Source organism: Monopterus albus, unplaced genomic scaffold, assembly GCF_001952655.1.
Source record: "Monopterus albus unplaced genomic scaffold, M_albus_1.0 scaffold51.1, whole genome shotgun sequence".
Lineage (NCBI taxonomy): Eukaryota > Metazoa > Chordata > Actinopteri > Synbranchiformes > Synbranchidae > Monopterus > Monopterus albus.
The window spans coordinates 6,648,461-6,667,951 of NW_018127931.1; the positions used below are offsets into that span (position 1 = coordinate 6,648,461).

At 40.3% G+C, this 19,491-nt stretch overlaps 2 protein-coding genes across 2 annotated transcripts in view; one reads left to right on the forward strand and one right to left on the reverse strand.

Moving 5' to 3' along the window:
- The window catches only part of slc41a2b (solute carrier family 41 member 2b), a 40,511-nt gene extending 25,722 nt beyond the window's left edge, over positions 1-14,789 (reverse strand). The window contains 6 exon segments of the mRNA XM_020601315.1: positions 7,744-7,890; positions 8,139-8,283; positions 8,910-8,981; positions 12,575-12,682; positions 13,676-14,356; positions 14,569-14,789. Of these exon segments, the coding sequence (XP_020456971.1) occupies positions 7,744-7,890; positions 8,139-8,283; positions 8,910-8,981; positions 12,575-12,682; positions 13,676-14,224 (1,021 nt within the window). The 5' untranslated portion in view covers positions 14,225-14,356; positions 14,569-14,789.
- A 1,203-nt stretch (positions 14,790-15,992) lies between these two features.
- nopchap1 (NOP protein chaperone 1) lies at positions 15,993-19,485 on the forward strand. Its single transcript, XM_020601316.1, has 4 exons — positions 15,993-16,098; positions 16,923-16,997; positions 17,076-17,209; positions 17,307-19,485. Exons 1-4 carry the CDS (start codon positions 16,026-16,028, stop codon positions 17,475-17,477), a joined length of 453 nt encoding a protein of 150 aa, XP_020456972.1. The 5' UTR covers positions 15,993-16,025; the 3' UTR covers positions 17,478-19,485.
- Positions 19,486-19,491: the final 6 nt, after the last annotated feature.

Below are 19,491 nucleotides of genomic sequence, written 5' to 3' on the forward strand. Positions count from 1 at the left end.
ACTCTGCTAGGCCTTGTTTCTCCTAAAGACATATTCATGCAAATTGCCTTCTGACACCTTTTACCCCCTCTCACCTCTTAACACCAGATATGGACATCAAATACCTATCTTAACCAGACTCAACTTTGCTTCAACTCAAAACAACTTTATGCAAATGCTCTCTCTTCTCCAAATCTGTCCTCTTCTCATCAGATGTAGTGCCTAGACTGTCTGTACAGACAATCCATCCCCTCTCCTCTTGACTTTACTCACCAGCTGAATACACATTTTAAAGCTTCACACCTCTGACCTCATACAATAAGTCTGAGATAACTTGAACACAGGGCATCTAATCCCATATCACATTCTTTCCCAAGAGAACAGGAAACACTGAAATGCAAAGAGACTCCTTCTCCCCTTTTAATCAAATGTTGTGTGAAATCTCAAAAAAAGAATGTTTGGTAAAGCTGATATAAATCTGACTTGTACATGCTTAACTCAGTCACTGCAGAAAAAGATTTCTTCCTTAACTACTGTTTAAAAAAGCTACAGTTGGGTTTATGAAGTTTGGTATAACTCTGTCCATTGTACCAAAGTGTTCTAAGCTTATTCAAATGTGGATAGTCCTCATTCCTTAACAAATCTTAGATGGATCACTAGCGACACTTTGTAACTGAAGTGAGATACTACATCTCATGTAAAGCTGTCTTTCAAATAACAAATACTTTATTCATCTTGATAGATTCAAACGTCCCATTATCACTAAACCTTACTTTAGATAAGTGTTTTTAATTTGCTTATTTTACAACTGGCTGTGCTAACAACTTATTGTTTATATAGTTTAATTCAAAGTTAATCTTTCCTCCTCTTCACAGAATGCCTACATATGCTTTTAATGTTAGAATGTCTCTCTCAGATTTAAATGTTTGTGTTTAAATGTGATTTATCGTACATTCCAGTCATATAAATGTGCATTTCAAATGTTCAGCCATGGTAAGAAGGACGTTTTCCACAGTGCTTTTCTAAAGAATCAAACAGGAAGCTGTCTCAATGACAACACTTTCTATTCAATTAGCTAACGCTAGAACTCCCCTTGGCCAGCCAATCGGGCAATGCTAAGTGATTGACCGAGCAAGTGACTACGCAAATTCAACCTTTCTTTGTTCAGAAAGAAGATGCCCTTTCAAAGTGCTTGTTTGTCCATGTCTCTGGTCTTCATTTTTTGTGTATTTGTGTTAAATTTATTTTAGTTGTTTATAAATAGGTGAAAACAATGCCCAAACCTCCAGCGTGCTAAGTTTGTCAGCCCAAGTTTGTAGACAAAGAACTTTTGCAGACAAAGTATAGAATTATCCAGCCAAATTGTGTTTCAAGCTATAGAGACCCTATCAGAACAATCCAGTGGCGATCAGTGTAAGTCAGATGCAGTTTTCTTCAAGACATCTCCAATATGCCACGCACCAAGACCGAGGTCTGGCTTAGCCAGCATCTGGACAAAGATTGCTGAACCACAGCTACAGACTGGGAAGCCAACTCATCAAAAAGAGAGAGGCAGATCCATCCAAGATGAAGAACACTGTCTGAGCTCACAGCCCCAGATGGTGTTCTGGAACTTTGGACCACCACAGACCTCTACTCTGGGCCAAAAGGTTTCTGAACTAAGACTGCTTTGCTGGCTGGCCACATGTAATTCCAGCATCCTGCTAACTGCTAACAGATAAGTAGCCTACATGTGGTTGAGCTGATGTCCCTCCTAAATTACAGCCCCTAACATACAGAAAGGTATGATTAGTTTTCTCTCCAAATTCTCATTTAATCCTAGAATTTAGATCCAAAATCCAGTATGATTTTAGACAATTTTAACTCATTTTCCACCATCACTAATCCACCATATATCTCCAGCAGGTGGCCAGCTGTACTGAGAATGAGACCCTGTGTCTTAGATCCCCTGGACTTGACCAGCACAACATTAATGTTCCAGAAACACCCTGATTCATCTGAACCTTTTAGTTCAACAGTCTAGGAAAACAGTGAAAAATAAGGTTACTTGTTGCCGGCGCACTGCCGTTATGTCTGGGCTGCAGAACTACAGGTTTACTAAGCCTAATGAATCTTCTAACATGATCGCTACAGAAGAACCAGACACAAAACACAGACTATAAAAAAAAATGGGAACAAAGCTTTAGGGGTGAATGGAAGCAGGAGTGTAAGTGACCAGAATATAACATCTAATGTAGTGTTGGTGTACACAGGGTTGACACAGTGACGATGGACAGTTGGAAGTCTGTATTAATGTTTCTATTGCACACATAATTGATTCAGGTACAGTGCTGGGAATGAGGGAGCAAAAGAGAGAGTATGTGGCAGAGGCATGGGGGCTGCAAAAAAAGACTGCAAAGAGACAAAATAGGCCTATATGTATGTGTACAAATGAACTTGAGTTTTCAGTTTAAACAATTAGTCATAAATTTTCTTTCTGGTAATGTACTTTCATTTACTAAAGCATCACAGTTGAGAAAGGCTGTGTTAAGTTGCATTAAATTGCCTTTTCTGCACTGTTTCTACATTTGGGCCACCAAATTTAGGGGCTTGGTGGCCCATGAGGCCAGTGCTTAAAAATATTACCGTCTATCCCTGCAGCTTTTAAATGTTATTTTTTATATAAACCAAGATTCATTCACAAGCAAAGAAAGGCATGTCCTCACTGCTTGGGTTGTGCTACATTACATTATAGTAAAGAAACAGAAATGCTTCAATATGCTTCAACAGACTTTATGATACTAAAGTAAGTCCGGTAATGCAAATGTGTAAATAGCAAATATGCAAAATGGAGTATAAATCTACACAGGTTTGGAGGTGGTTCAGTTTGACTGAGAAAACAATTCATGAATTTTGAATGTGGTCAATGAAAACATTTTGCGTCAAAGCAAAAAAAAAAAAAAAAAACTGCTGTTAAGATGACAATGAAGAGTTTAGAAAAAGTAACATTTAAAAAAACTAACAAACAAAAAAAAACAAAAAGGTTAAATGAGGACTGGAAACATTTTTATTTCATTTCCGGTGGCTGATGTTGACCTGCTATGTGGAGAATATTATAATGTGTAACTACTATAAATGTGTGACTACTCCAACTCACAATCAGACAGATACGGTACTGACTTCAGCCTGTCAGTCTTGCAGCCTTTTTATGATGCCTTTATATAATGTAGACTCAGTTTGCTCAGTACACACCGACTGAAATGTGACTTTTTTTTTGCAGCAATACTGATATGATGCAACATGCCATCAATAGCAAAAGTGTCAGCTCTGTGGCATCTTATGGATCTGGAGTTGAAGACCACTCTCATATCTGATTGTTCATATATGCCAGCAGCCAATTAACTTGGATAAGAAGAAAGACTGAAAAGGGAAAAACTACGTCTTTGCTGGCAGCCTGGCAACCTCATGGAAGTGTCAAAACTCCAGGAAGTCACCGTGCCCAGCAAAGAAACAGTCCTGCCCATGGTTAACACTGGAAATCTGCAACCAGAACACTTTACTGTGACTGTAATCAGTGATGGAAAGTAACTAAGTACATTTACTCAAGGACTGCACTTAAGTAAAGTTTTGAGGTATCTGTACTTTAGTTAATTTTTTTTTATTTTGTGCTGCTTCATACTTTGACTACACTACATTTTAGAGGCAAATATTTGATTTATTTTTACTCCACTAGATTTATTATATAACTGTAGTTACTAGTTACTTTTTGGAACTAAATTAATACAAAAATTATAGTATAATTGCAAGACTTTATTGGTCTCCTATAGAAAATGTTCAGGCTACCAGCAGTATGTCAAGTACTTCAAATTAGAAGCATATAAGCTGCTTAAAACTAGTTCCCCCTTCACCAGCTGCAACATTAAATGTTATATAATACATCAGCAATTATAATTCAATAATATGATAAACATTAATGTGAACGGGACCACTCTGCATAATGAATACTTTTACTTTTAGTATTTTAGGTATGTTTTGATGCTAATACTTTGTACTTAAGTAAAATTTTGAATGCAGGACTTCTACTTGTAACAGAGTATTTTAGACTGTGGTATTGCTACTTTTACTTAAGTAATCTGACTGTTTGTGACTGTAATCTTCAGAAGCTTTTTCACCATCTGATACTGTAGAATGTAATAAACTGCAGCCATGACCTGGTTGAACAGGAAATAATCTTTGCTACCTTTCTATTTCCTGTGTATTAGATGCATCGCAACAGAAAAAAAAACTAGATCTGCCATTTGGCAAATCCATCACAGCCTTCCTTAACAACATCACATTGAGGTTAAAGAAAAATAGTTGGGAAAGAGAAAAAGATATAACTTTTAGCCAGTCGGGTCTCCAACCCACCTGATCTGTGTGTTTTCAATGAGAGAGGAGCATCAAGAGGAAACACACACCAACTATAACTTTCTTTCTACTACCACACCTCTGTGTCAGAACTATGGCACAACACAACAATTTTGAAAGCTTAATTAGGATAAAACACCTACTTAGAGCCGCCACCAGATGTTTCCAGCAAGATCCTGTTCCAAGTACTCAGTAACTGTCATTAGGCAGTTCTAGAATATTTATAACAAATGGGCTCCATTTAAACAGCACGTTTATGGACAAACCACTTTACAATTTGCCTCTCATTCATCTTCCCCCTCTCTCTCTCTCTCTCTCTCTCTCTCTCTCTCACACCACACACACACACACACACACACACACACACACATACACACACACACACACACACACACACACACACACAGAGCAAATGGATTCTAAAGATTCTGGGTCAGTTTTAACAAAATGGGAGCTGACTTGTGGTCTTCTCAACTGACACATCAACCCATTAACTTGACCTTTAGGGCACAGCCCCAGTAGAAAGTGACAGTAAAATGAGTAAGATTTTATTTATTTATTTATTTTGCCAAGGAAACCTATTTAGCAAGTTACCATGCATTTGATGTAGGACAACACAAACCGGAGAAAGGGAATCAGAATTATTTTAAGTGAGGTACAGTGTGTGTTGACAAGGTAAGAGGTAGGCCCATAAAATTAAAATTACATTCTTTTGGGATGCAGTCCTGACAAAGATTGATGATATGCGTTATCCATTTCACAGAGTAATAGTTATTTTAGGGCTCCAGGGTTCTAAAAGTGAAAGTGCCATTTAGTTTTCTACAAAGACAATGATTAGTGACCGAGTACAGTGCCCTTACACGAACATGAAAACCTACTAGATGAATCTAGAAGTACAATGAACAACTCTGATAAAATGCCCAGTGTCTGTGCAAACATACAGAAATGATCCCCAAGATGCATTTTAGTAATCCCTAAGCTAAAGCTGATTAAATCAATGTTTCTATATTCCCCATGGAACGAATGGCCAAATGTAATGATGTCACTCATTTTGACGAACCACCAGGAATTATCACTTTGCATTCCCCTCAGTTCTACAGTGCATTTTTTTTTTGGAAGATTGTTTTGGGGCGGGGGTGATTTGTGCCTTTATCAAAACACTGACAATATAGATGTAGACAAGAAATGAGGGATGAGAAAAATGGGGAATGGTACACAACACGTGTCCCTGGCCAGACTCGAACCAAGGATGCTGCACCTATATATGTGCATGCCACATATATGCACATACTGTATATATGGTATGTACCCCAGTCACCTGGCCATTGAGACACCCTGTTCTGTTTCAGATTCTGGATCAGATTCAGCAGTAATGGAACAATGTTGAGGCTCATGGATATTGTAGTATTTAGAGCCATTTGCCACAGCAGACTAAAGGACAAAAACAGCTGGTGGAAATGCAGCCAGTGTGTCAATTTTTGAGTCGAGATGCAACCTGATTTACTCATTTAAATCCATACCAGCCATTTCTTCCTGTTTGTCTGCACCATGGATTCGGGCCCTCGTGGACCGCACTGAAATGGCCCATTGTAGCCACATCTACACAAACACATATATACTCAAAATCTCTGGCGCCATTTTTTGGCTATTGTTGAGCCCTTTCACTAAAGCACTCTGTAACAAACCTGTATGCTAGACGCAGTCTATAAATAAACCTGACAGGACTTGACTTGGCTCGTGCAGCTCCTACGTCTCGCCAGCATCTCATTTCTACTCAGCTGGTTTGCTTCAAAATTAGAAGCATAAAATGCATTAAGTTCCTATCTGTATAATCATGTCATTTAAATTCTGTTTAGCAGAGAGTAAACTGACCATTAGGTCCAATTTAACAGGAAAGTGTTGGCATGGCTAGGCTCAAGAACAACAGGGCCCCTGTCCTGAGAGAGAGACAGCCAGAAAGCCTCACTGCACTGCTGTGCAATAGAAATCTGAAGTGTTTAATACATTTTGCTCACAGTGCTCAACTGTTCCTTTCATAGCTGTGAACATCCATGTCATTTGATTAGACCTGACAGGGTTAGTAATCTGAGGAGCTTTCCAGAAGAAAGAGCTTCCAGAAATTGCTGTATTAAGTAATACAAGATAGTGCAACACAGGTCTGGGTGTGGCATAAATTAAACATGTGGAATAAGTAGTGGGAGGAAAAGACAGAAAGTCTGTTCTGCAACAGGAGAGCAGAACTCTTGAGTGAGGCAGGAGGGACCTCTACTGGCTGACTGATGGAAGTGAATCAATACCCAGCAACAAAAGAAGCAAAGATCAGGGCTCACAGATATTTCTTACTGACACAAGATGGACCAAATGTACTCCATTCTAAAAACCTTTACAATTTTCAGCAGTTTTTGAACTCACCAGCTGAATCCAAATTATATTATAACTGGAAACTGGAGCTAAATCATATATTATTTACCTTTTTGTCAAGCAGAATTGGTCATGAGGTGTTCATTTTATTACCATAAACCAAACTGCAGCCCACCCTGTAACACATTGTATCCAGAGCATGGTATTTTGGAAAATGTCACATTAAACATTAGAACTTCAGTCATGTGAAGAGATCATATAGGAAGAATAATGTTGCCATGGATACAGTGAGTTACACTGTGGGCTGCAGCTTGGGCTCTGATTTTTTTTTAGCCTGCATTTCTTTACGTTTTGGAACAAGTACACCAAATTAGCTATTAACTGTTAATTTTTGCTATGTGCTATTGGATGTACTGACAGCTATCAATGAATTACTTTGATAGTAAATACATCTTTACAACTTTCAGGCAAGTTCTAAAGCGTTCCAACCCCTGCATTATTTCATAATTATGAGATAGTGAGTCATTATTATCAGATAAGATCCTCCAATTTTTTTCTTTGGTGATTGCAGTGCAATGCTATATGAAACAGCTCCATGGAGACCTTGGTAAACAAAAATAACTATCAAACATTTTCACATATTCCATCATTTCCTGTTAGTATAAAATAATAAAGTACACTGATTTATTGGATATTCAGTATAAAAACAGTATGTTATACAGATCAGCATACTATATTGTGTACAATTACAAAGTGAATGGAATTAGGACACAGCTTCTCATTGATGTTGTAGTTAGTGCATTGTTCTCAAAGTAGCACAGTGAGCCAGTGCTCTGCAGGTTTACACCTCACTCCATCAGAGTGGAGGACAGGAGGAAGACAATTCAGCATTAAAACCACCTACTGAGGTTGGTTACAATGCAAATCTGCAGGCTATTGGCTACGTCTGATACAGACATATACTGACATTTATCTGGCACTGCAGCAATTCTCTAATGGTAGTAGCTATTCACTTACCCAGGCACTTGTATAGGCCCTGACTTATCCAAGCCAGGATCGCCAAGGTTATGAGGTCACCGAAGCTGGCAGCAATGGGTGTGGCTACATTGTCTGGGTTGATGCCAGTCTTCTTTGAACCCACAATCACACCCACCATAATGATACCTGAACACAACATGAGGAGGGTGGAGCACTTTACTAGTGGTCATTAAATTACTGGTGACTTTCACACATTATTACACAGACACACACACTGTCAGCGAGAATAAATGCTTCTGTAATCACAACTTTTATATGTGACGTCAGCTGGAATGACTGAGTAGAGGACAGAAGTGACCCAGCTTCTCCACAGTATTAACAGTTTACTTTAAACTGTGGGACTCAGCTGTCTGTGTGAGTGTGTGTGTGTTTACCCTGTAGCAGGGAGGCTATGAAGGCCGTGGCCACGCTGCTGGAGCAGAGCAGCACAGCGTGGCTCATCTGGAACTTCCCCTCTGGGATCCAGCCAAGAACCACAGCTGCTACAGCTGCCAGGAAACCCACGACAGTGGCCTGAACCTGGAGCAGAGGAGGGGGGTGATTTTACTGATTAGAAACAAGCATTAATATGTTTGTAAAATTAAGCAGTGCTGACATTATTAATGAAAAGCTTAGGTAATGCTCTATATATACACAGTTATAAAACACAGAACATCAGGTATGTTTTCCCACTCCTCCTTCTGACAGATGTTGTTGCATAACATACTGGACACTCAGCTCATCAAAACACTATCATATTGCATGTCGGTAGAGTGTGCTTATCAAGATGTAGGTAGATTGTTACCAGAGCCTGTACTTAGTCTTACAACACAGACAGAAATCAACAGAATAGCGTGAGTGAACACCCAGCTCAGTTTAACCAATTACCACCACTGTCAGGGGTAATGTACCATCACTAGAACTTACAACACATAGCACACACTGCAGCCTTACATACTGCAAGCATGACAGAATGTACAGTCGGTGCTATTTTGTCCCTATATTAAATATTTTTGAAGTTCAGCATTTTTGTGGCCAAATATTAAAAAAATAAATTTGTGCATAAAACCGAACTGCCTAGAGCCATATTTGCGCTGAAGGTGAAAAAACATAACAGGTGGAGTCTTTCGATCACTGCCGTACTCCTTCATTTATTTAATGATTACCTGCTTCAGTGCCAGGTTGCCTATGATTAGATTCCACTTCTCTATTGGAGAATCCATCTTGCCCACATTCACCTGAGTTGAGAGTAGGGACAGAATTAAAAAAAAGATAAAAAGCAAAGTAACATTCAGAGTTTTCCATGACTACCTATAACTACTTCTCTTCATGATCCTAAAAGTCTGTGGTCCTCATCAAACAGAAACATCAAGCTGGACATAATTCATCAAAGCTGGGCTACTGATGAGAGGCAGACTAAAGAATGGCCAAAACTGAACCTGCAGAGGCCAAGATATCCTGATTTTTAATTGTTACACCACACCACCTGTCTGTAACGCAGGCAGTCTAGTCTCCAAGCACAAGCTCAGATAACCCTGACACTTGATTGCTATGACACCATCAGGAATATTTTCTCAGAAAACAAACCACAGAAATAAGCAGCCCAGCCCATGTTTCACTTCTTGCTTGATTCAAGCTTTAATTTGGTCTTTACCAAGTTAAATTGATAACTGACAAGTAACAGTGTTTTCATTGTGAACTCATCTTTTACTGGTTAAAATAGTATAAACATCCATCACAAGTTCCCAGAGCCCAACATAATGTCTCCTGATCTCTTGCTTTTTCCATCCAATAGTATAAAGGTCTAATGCAAGACATTACTGAGCATCAGGAGTGGCATTATGGGAAATGTAGGATCCAATGTGTGTGGAAGTTGGCCCACACTAGAGACTAAAAGTATTCACCAATCAGGCATAACATTATGACCACTGGCAGGTGAAGTAAATAACACTGACTATCTGTTACAGTGGCACCTGTCAGTGTGTGGGGTATATTAGGCAGCAAGTGAACATTCAGACCTCAAAGTTGATGTAATGGAAGCAGGAAAAATGGGCAAGTGTAAGGATCTGAGTGACTTTGACAAGGGCCAAACTGTGATGGTGAGATGACTGGGTCAGAGCATCCCCCACACTGCAGGTCTTGGTGGGTGTTCTTGGTCTGTAGTGGTCAGTACCTACCAACAGTGTCTAAGGAAGGACAAATGGTGAACTGGTAACAGGGTCATGAACGCACACGGCTCACTGATAATGAGGCTGCCCTACTGTAGATTAAACCTTTAACTTCTATTTGTACTTTTCAAAAGATTAAAATTTATTGGAATCTTTGTTGAAATGGTTGAAAATGAGAAATACTGTACATTGGTCTCTATGAAGAGAAAGAGTCAGGGGCTGTAGTGGTGATATCACACAGAGTGGTGAGGCTGTTGGATTTGTCTAAAAAATTCTAACTTGTCCTCACGACCACAGTTTTCACTCCTTTTACATCAGTTCGTCCCTGAATTGTAGACACATCTGTGCTCTTCCTGACAGTATAACTGGAAGCAAATGGATTCACAGAAGATGCACAGTGAGCTGTAGAGTGACAGGAGTGCCGACCAACTGCCACGTTGACTCCTATGTAAACAATATTAGGCAGGTGGTCATAATGTTATGGCTGATCGGTGTATCTCAGCCTGCGTTGCTCTGACGTTCATCACTTTTTTCAGCCTGTCTCTTGCAAGTCCCCAACTTTATAGAAGTACAATACCAATAGTGCTTGATTACACATGCTACTCTTTTAAGCCCTACTTTGCATCTTTAAATTATTATGAGCTACAAATTTAAATACACCCATATGATTTTGGCTTAGATGGTTTTCATACTTTTGAAAAAATATTTTCAACATCTATAGTCCCAGATGTACAGAAGCTTCTTCGTAGAAACAAAATACATGTATGTATGTATGTATGCAAGTAACAATATTCTCACTAGTTCTGGATTAATAACTGTCATAGGATGGAATGGTCCTGCCACACTGTGAATTACTGTTTCATAACTGAGCCTGAGGAGAACAAGAGAAACATGAAGACAAACAGTTTCACAGGTCACCACTGGGGAGTATCAACTCCCACTGAGCTCTGCTGTGCGTACTGACATAGTTCTGTGAATGTGAAGCCTGTATGCAAAGAGCTGGGGGCCAACAGGAAGAGCTGAAAAGCAAACAGAGAATTCTGCTCTGTCACTTCTTCACCTTCTCCTAACACCCAGAGTTTGAGACACAGACACAGATACACTGAGAGGCTTCTGCTAAGTAACGGCTTTGTGCACTTGTGGACAGGACTGTAATTGCTGTACACAGATTCATGGAGAGCAGGACAGAGTTATGTGGGCTATCACATGGTGCACATCTATGATCTCATTACATATTCACTGACAGATTTTACTTGTGGCTGTACCTGTTTTTAGTAATTTATTAAATAATGTGCAGTAATACTGTATTTCTGTAGCTATCTTCCCTTCTCATAGCTTCTGCATGTTGCCTGCTGTGCCCCTTTCCATCTCTTTCTCTCCCTCCTGACTCTCTTTTGCTGCTTTGGCAGCACTGGTGAATCCTGGAAATATTCGCAACAGACAGGAGGAGCTGTTCACTGATGGTTCATTGTCTTTGTGTCTCTGTGTGTGTGTGTGTGTGTGTGTGTGTTAGAAAGACAGTGTGGGACAGGGAGCAGCTGAGTGAATCAATACACTGTGTGCAGATGAAATAGTGAGTGCAAATTGTTATGCATTTAACTGATCGTGGATTGCACAGTTCTCTTGGACATAAAAAATTAGCGTTACACTAAAAATGGGTGGTGAAATATACTTGGACAGCCATTATCTGGTTATCTGGGCAGTAAAGTCAATGTGTGGGAAATACTGCAGGCAAACCAATTCCCTCCTCACTGCTCTTCCCTTTCTAAACTGCTTGAGAGGCTCTGACAGGCTGAACTAGAGCAATAACTTTGCCATCTGACTGTTCAGTTGCCCTGGTTGCAGCAGGAAGGCACCTCTCAGTCTTATACAAAACTAAATTCCTTTGCTAATTCCTCATCTACAGTGCTATTACTCCAAAACCCATTCAAAATGCTCCCAAATAATTCTTGAAACTTTCCAAAGTACAAGTTGAACTAAGAAGGGGGCAGTGAAAGTGGAGACTGCTACAATGACAAACGATGTTCCAGTGGAGGCAATAAGCCTGTTCTGTTTTCTTTTCCATTCCACCTGATGGAGGAGAGGGTCATATTGGGACAGCTCTACAGTTTGTCACAGCGGTGACCAATAACAACTATACACAGCAGGAGGTTTAGCTTGTGGAGACGAGACAACCATAGAAAATGCAACTCCACACAAACAAACACATCCGCACAAAGATGTTGCACATCTATTGCAGCTACAAGGACATGTCATGAGAGTGCAAACTTTTCAAGCCAACTTATCCAATGTTGCAACAAGATAAAAAAAAACTAAGCAGCTTTCTGTCTGCTAAACACGGGTAAACAGAAGTCGAGGGAATGCAGTGTGACGCTGCATCTGTACAGGTTTTCTAAATCAGCTGGAACCAGCAAAAACTGCATTATGAGAGTATATGGAATGGCAGCTATTCAGTCACGGAAGCTGGCTGTTGCTTCACCACAATATATGCCACAGCTTATCTCCATTGCAAATTTGCTGCTGAAATGTTTTCATGTCAGAACCAAAACCCATCTGGACTGAGCATAAACAGGTTAGCTAGTCGGTTTACTCACACTTCATAGTGCATAGAAATATACGTCTGTGGTTGTGTGTCATGCTGAGTGAATGTGTGTTTGACTCACTGCTGTGGACAGCCTGGACGCCAGTGTCATCTCCAAGTTTCCCTTGAGGCCGAGTAGAGCAGGAACCAGGATGAAGATCTCTGTGATGTATTGGAATGCGTCCCAGTGCTGCGGACAAGACAGCAAAGTAACACATTGAAAACCGATTATAAACATGTTTGACCTTCTAACTACTACACTTTCTTTCACTTTCCTTGTCAGGAATCCTGGCAGCCAATAAAGTTTAATACAGTAGCATGTTCTAAAGAGATGTTGTGAACATGGCTTACTCATCTTCCTGTTAGCAAATTTTCATGTTCAGTGTGGGCTTTGCATGCAGCAAAAGCTGGAGACATCTGTTAATCAAGTTAATCCTTTAAACCACACTACATCCTCCAAAACAAGAAACATTAGTGATGAGGAGAACTTAGCTGCAAGAATAGCAGTGGCTGGAGACAATCCTGACTTTCTCTAGACAATACAATCTTAATTCAAGGTCCACTTGCTATCTTTTTTTCCATAGCTTTCAAATGCTAGTAAATGGGCCTTGATGTGATACACACAGTATCACGCAAAGAAAAGTAACAAAGTGTAGACAAAGGCAGTGAAGATGACTACAAGGAAGCAATCATGGATGCAAACAAACCTCAAATTGTCCCTGGTTCCCTGCATTTTTAGTGCTAAATCACTAAAAATGATGACAGAGCAGAGCAGTCTGATAAACATTCCCCCAGGTTAGTCAAACTTGAATTGCAATTTTCCATCACAAACAGCCTTCCTGTTTCAACTTTGACCTAACTGTAGTTGTGCATACTGTTTACCTGATCAATGAAGAATAATTATATTCCAAGTAAACACACAAATAAAGTGGTTAAGATCATTTAGTTAAACTCTCTGATGATCTTTTTGCTTCCTTTTCAGACTTTGTGCTAGTGATAACATCATGATCCCATATCTCAGTAATTATTCTGCTGAATACAGTGTTACCATAACTGACAGAAACAATGGCCACAGCTACAAAAATAAGACCCAACTTGTAATAAACTTAATACCAATCCAGACTGAGTACTCAACTGTGCCTAATGCTGTTTGAATAATAGCTTGTATTGTAACTCAGCTTACCTGCACAATATCCAGCACCATTCCAGCTGAAACAGTCCCAAAGCCAGCCAGAAGGAAAGGCACCAGGATCTGCAGTGCCATAGACAGTGGTGACTCCTTGGGCATGTTCTGCACAGCAGATCCTTGTCCTTCCTCTTCATTCTCCTGGTTCTCTTCCTCCACATCTGCCTCCTCCCCAGAGAGCCTTCTCTCTGCCAGCATGGGCTCTGTTTCAGAGTAGCCTCCATCTCCACAGTCAGATAAAGTCACAGAAGACCGAGAAGCGCGGTCCATGTGCCGTCGGCCTTCTGTGTGACATGTCTCTTGTCTGTAGCCATTCTGGAGAGAGCCGGCCTCAGGTTTAGTACCAAGGTCCACCAGAGCTAGCCGCTCCTCCTGCAGCTTGGTATAACCAGTGGGGACCATAGTCTGGAACAGAGAGGTGATCCGCCCGGAGGAAATGGGTTTTAGGGAGAAAGAACTCCACCTACCACCTGCTCCACTCATATGTACAGTCAGGCTATAGCCCAGGGACTCCCCTATAACTCCTCCCAGACTTTGGATGCTCATGATTAGGGCTGCATTGCCTCATCTCCTGCCATCAGGCCTAATAGCAGTGTCATATAATGCACAGCTGAACTGGTTTACACTGGCTCAGGTACAACATCCATGTTACAAACGGGGTTAAGGACTTGCATCAGCCTGGAGAGAGTACACAATGAAAGAATAGGAATGGAACATTAGTTAGGTTTTCAATAAGTAGTTAGCATTTAACTAAGTTAAGTGAGGGAGAGCACAGAAGAAAACAGCAAAGTGCTAGACCTGTTCTAAAGCCATACATGTTAGGTAATACATTAGTTTGTCCACCTTTTAGCCTAAAGCAAGTTACATCATTGTCCAGGCCTCCATAGTACCTGTCTGTCTCAGTCCCAGATAAGAGCACTTCTATATTACTGTAGCGATGTGGCCTAACACCCTCTTTCAGCACATGGCAACATATATTGATACGTTTTAAGAAAACAAAATACTAAAAAAAAATATTGGCTAACAGTTTGTTAGCTAACACTACTATGTTAGCTAGCGTTAGCTGTGTAAAAATAAAACAGTAGGAAGCACTGCTCCCCACTTGCTTATACGTTACCAGGAAGAATACAGTGGACAAAATTAGCTAGCGAAAGAAATATAAGGCAGCAGACTAGTTATTCTTAGTGTCACCCTGTTTAACTTCCCTTCGATTAGTTACCTGTCGGCAACGAAGATATTTCAACGAGTACAAGAGCTGAGAGTCTATCCCGTTCCGTGACTGACAGCCAGGTAGTCGCGTCAGAGCCAACAGTGCCACCAAAGATCGTCTATGTGGGCTGGATGAACGGCTCAATGTGAGAATAGTGGATGTATCCACACGAGAACGTAAACCTCCACATAAAAAAAATCAAGGTGCAGGATTTGACCTAAAGGGGTATAAATGTTTTGTCGCTCCAGCTGTACCCTAGCAGGGTACAAGAACCTTTGAAATTGGTAAATGTTTGTACCTTTAATCTAACATACAAATTATCATCAGCTGTATGTCAAGTGATATGTGGTCTAACTCGTCGCCAGGTCTGAGCAAAATCCAGTCACTGTCTACTTTTAAATGGTGCACATTAAAATATGAGTTAAAGACCAATGGAAGCCAAATCTTTACAGCAAAGCACCCACATGGAATCAACATTAAGAATGTATTTGATCTGCCCAAACACAGGACTTCTTTCAATATGTACAAGGTCTAATGTCAATACATCTCTAACAGCACACTCGACATTGTCTGCAGTCATTTTTTCAGAGACACACTGAATTACTTTGAAGTCTGAAGATCAGTGGGTAGAAACAATCATGGTGTGCTGACACTTTTAACAGGCACCTTTTCACAATCACCCAAGATATTGTGAAACATTTCGAAAAGCAACCATTTTGAATAGCTGGTCCTACAGTTCACCTGGGTCTCCCTGATCCCTCGGGCCTCTAGGGCATGTGAAGGGCCATTCAGTAGGCTAATCCATTACATTAGTTAGTCATGGTGTAGTTTTAGTCAAATCATTATGCTCTAACAATCAAATAAACCAGCTGTTTTAACAAGCACAAGCTGACAATGTAAAAGAGTCTCAATGAAATTATCTGACAAAGTGACATAAGCAAGTGGAGGTGAGACCTCTAAGGACAAAAAGTGGCACACAGACATTCTGGGGAACTTATAAGAATGGTCTGCTTTCTTTTAGCGTTCACGTTGAACGTACGTGTTCATGCAGCTACTTTATTCTAACAACAGAGGGCGCTGTGTTACTCATAGCTCACATAAATCCATTTACTTTACCTCTTACCCGGATGTAACTCGATGAAAACTCACATAGAATTAAACATGAAGAAAAGGAGTTCGCAGGCACTGTTGGCATGTGGCAACGAAGGAGGTTTGAATACTCTATTTTAGCTGTTATAAGAAAGATGCCGAACGTGTATAACTGTGGTACACTGAAGAATTAGCTAGTTGACGCTAAGTTATTGTAGAAATGCGTGTCTGACTCGGTCCGACCAGGTTTTATGTTATGGTGGGCCGGGGGGGGAGTGGGACAGTGCGCGCTGCAGCAGGCAGACATAGCTCGACATAACACCGAGAGCCAGGAGCTCGTGTGTCTGCGTTTCCGTTTCCTTTAGAAAACATGTCTTTTAAGTGTAACGTTATCTTTTCCTAAACTCCCATACTATTTGTACCGAATGCTTTGTAATTTTAATGTGTGTTTTGTAGCTTGAAACGTTTTAGGCAACTGTTCCCAAAGCTGTAACTTAATTACTTGTGTCCAAAGCAAAGGCTATGTTTATAGGCCTACATTACAGTTTCAGACATTTAGGACTTGTATTCATATAGAATTCAAAACATTGTCCTGTAAAGTTAAAGGTTGAGACGATCAATATACTAAATCAAAATGTCAGAGGTTTGCTAAATATTAGTTAAAGCTATTAAACGTGTCTGTTATATAACATAACATAGGATTTGAATTGATACAGCCCTCAACTTGAGCACAACCATGAAAACTGGATAACTGGATTTAAAAAGATTTTAATATAAGTGGGGAACCTTTTCAATGTTAGGCAAATTCCTTGTGTTTTATCAAAAACAACTTTTTAACCTTGTGCATACTTTCTGAAATCTTTTTACACTTTATTTCCCTCCAGAGATATAATGTACTGGTTTTGCTGTTACAGAATGTAATGAACTTGTTTACTCTGCTGCCAGGGTTCAGCAAGAAGTTTCTCCTGAAGCCAAAGCCTAGTAGAGCCCCGCTGACTGAGAGAGTCCCAAGAAGCAGTGGTAAGACCAAACATCAAAGAACAAAAAACAAAAAAACATTGGAGGCAGGCATATGATGTGTGTTATTTTGTGTACCAGTGTTGGAGCGGCTTCAGAGTTTCTTGCCTCAGATGGCCGAAGCCAATGAGAAATTGAAGCAGCAGATGGAGGAGGCTCCCGCTGGATGCTTCAACATAGAAAACGTGGAGGATGCACAGAGGGTCATAGAGATGGTAAATTTGTGCTTTCTTGCCTCCATTCAGTAAACTAGAAAACTGTAGATGTTGCATGATTTGATTGCGTCATGTGATTTCTTCCTGTTGTCCTCAGGATGTAGCACTGGTGGAGCTCAGCGGGTCAGATTCAGAAGATGAAGAGGATTTGTCGGACTCTGAGCAGGGATCAGACTCTGATGATGAGCACGAGATCACAGAGAGGAACCTCAAGCTACCTGGAGACAAAGGCAAGAAGAAGAATGTCAACATCCAGGTTGTGGAGTAGTAGGGGGAGTAGAGCAGTACACACACAGGCTTTTGATTTTCTTTTCCTCCCTGAAGTGGTGTGTGTAAGCTGCAGAGACAGTGAACAGAAAACCCCTGTGTGGAGGTAGACCTGCTTCATCTGTGCAGGAATAAAGATTGAGATTACGGTTACAAAAGTGCTGTTGGAGCCAGAGCAGGTACTGTGACTACCTCATCTAGTCCTGACCATTTGACCTCTGATAGCACACCTTGTTTTTGACCTGTACATTCATGCACCATTTTATGCTATAAACAAACATCCAGATTGAGTAATTCTTAATTTAAATGTGAGCTAGGTAAACTAATCCTAGGAAGACTCTTTTGCTCCTGTTGCAAACCTCACTCAGTGGCCACGTCTCTAATAGTAGGCAGGAAACCTCTTTCCCCCACAACAGCCTAAATTGTGGGTGTCATGAACTCTACAGCATGCTGGAAGCTTTCTTTAGAGATTCTGCTCCCTGATGACATCACATGTTTGCTGCTGGCTCTACGTTCATGTTGCAGCTCTCATTCTACCACATGAACCACTGAACTTATGTTGAGGTGGTGTGTGCTTTGTGACACAGAGTTACCCTGTTGGAAGTAGTCATTAGAAGATGGTAGACTGTGACCATGATCAGTGGGTGTTAAGGTGTTTCATGTGTGCCATGAAAATATTTCTCACACCATTACACCACCACCACCAGCAGCAGTCTGACACATTCATGTTTCAGTTCTCATCATGTGCATGCATCAGCAGAACTCCACACTGGCCAGACCAGGAGAGGTTTTCCATCTTCTGCAGTCCGGTTTTGGTGAGCCTGTGTCCCCTGTAGCCTCAGTCTCCCAGTGTGGTTCTGCATGATTTGCATTCAGAAATGCTCTTGTGCAGAGCGCTGATGTAACGCGTAGTTATTTGATTTACTATGTCCTTGTTGTTAGCTTGACCAATCTGGCCATTGTTTTCTGACCCTTCTCATTACCTCTGCCCACTGAATGTTCTTTTAGATTTTTGTACTATTCTCTGTTAACTCAACAGTGTTGTGTGTGAAATCATGAGTTTATGACAGACTGAAACCTCAAACAGTCATTCTACACACCAAGTGAGATCATTCATGTTCTTATGTTTGTCCTGAACAACAGCTGAACCTGTTGTACTTAGAGTTGCTGCCACATGATTGGCTCATTAGATATTTGCATTATTGAGAATTTGTGCCTAATAAAGTGTCCAGTGAGAGTTATTTTTTTTAAGTGAGCCAATTTATTGAATGTGTAGTCCATTTATCACATGTTGGTGTTTAAATCAATTTTTGTAAAAATACATTTAAAATCGGTTAAAAAAAAATTTAATAATTAGAAAAACGTTATAATTACGCCTACTGGTTTTTAATATCCTAATCCTATTGATTGATTGATATTGCTAATTTGTATCTGAAAATTTAAGTGTGAAAATAAATTAATCATGATTGAGAGAATGTTTGGTTGAAACAGTTTGGTTGGTGCCAGGAAAGTGTTCATACCTGGCTGTACTCATGACCACCAGTTCAGGAGAGAGCAGAATCACTATTTCTTCCCATCACGATGTATGTCACAGTATTTTCTGAATAACAGCGGCATTACACAGTGAAGTTCAAATTGAACTTTATTCATCATTGTGATTAAAAGCTCTCACCTTTTTCAAAGTGTGTGAAAGAAAACACTTGCTTTTGTAGCCCTTCACTGACAATATGGGAATAGAAAACGAACGTCATCACATATATCAATGGTGATGCATAAAAACATCTAGCTGGTCTTCAACAAATAGGAACACTGTTCACAGGTTCTGTGTTTATTTCCACTACAGTGTGTTCTGTGAGCTAAATTTCAGCACCACTTAAGAGGCAGTACTAAAATCATGTTCCAGGAACGCCTTAATCATTAGTATTACAAGAAGGGTGTGTAAAGAGGCACTTAAACTGCTTTAGAGGTAAAAGGAGGACTTTAGTGAGTGGGCCAAGGGTAAAATGTTGACCATG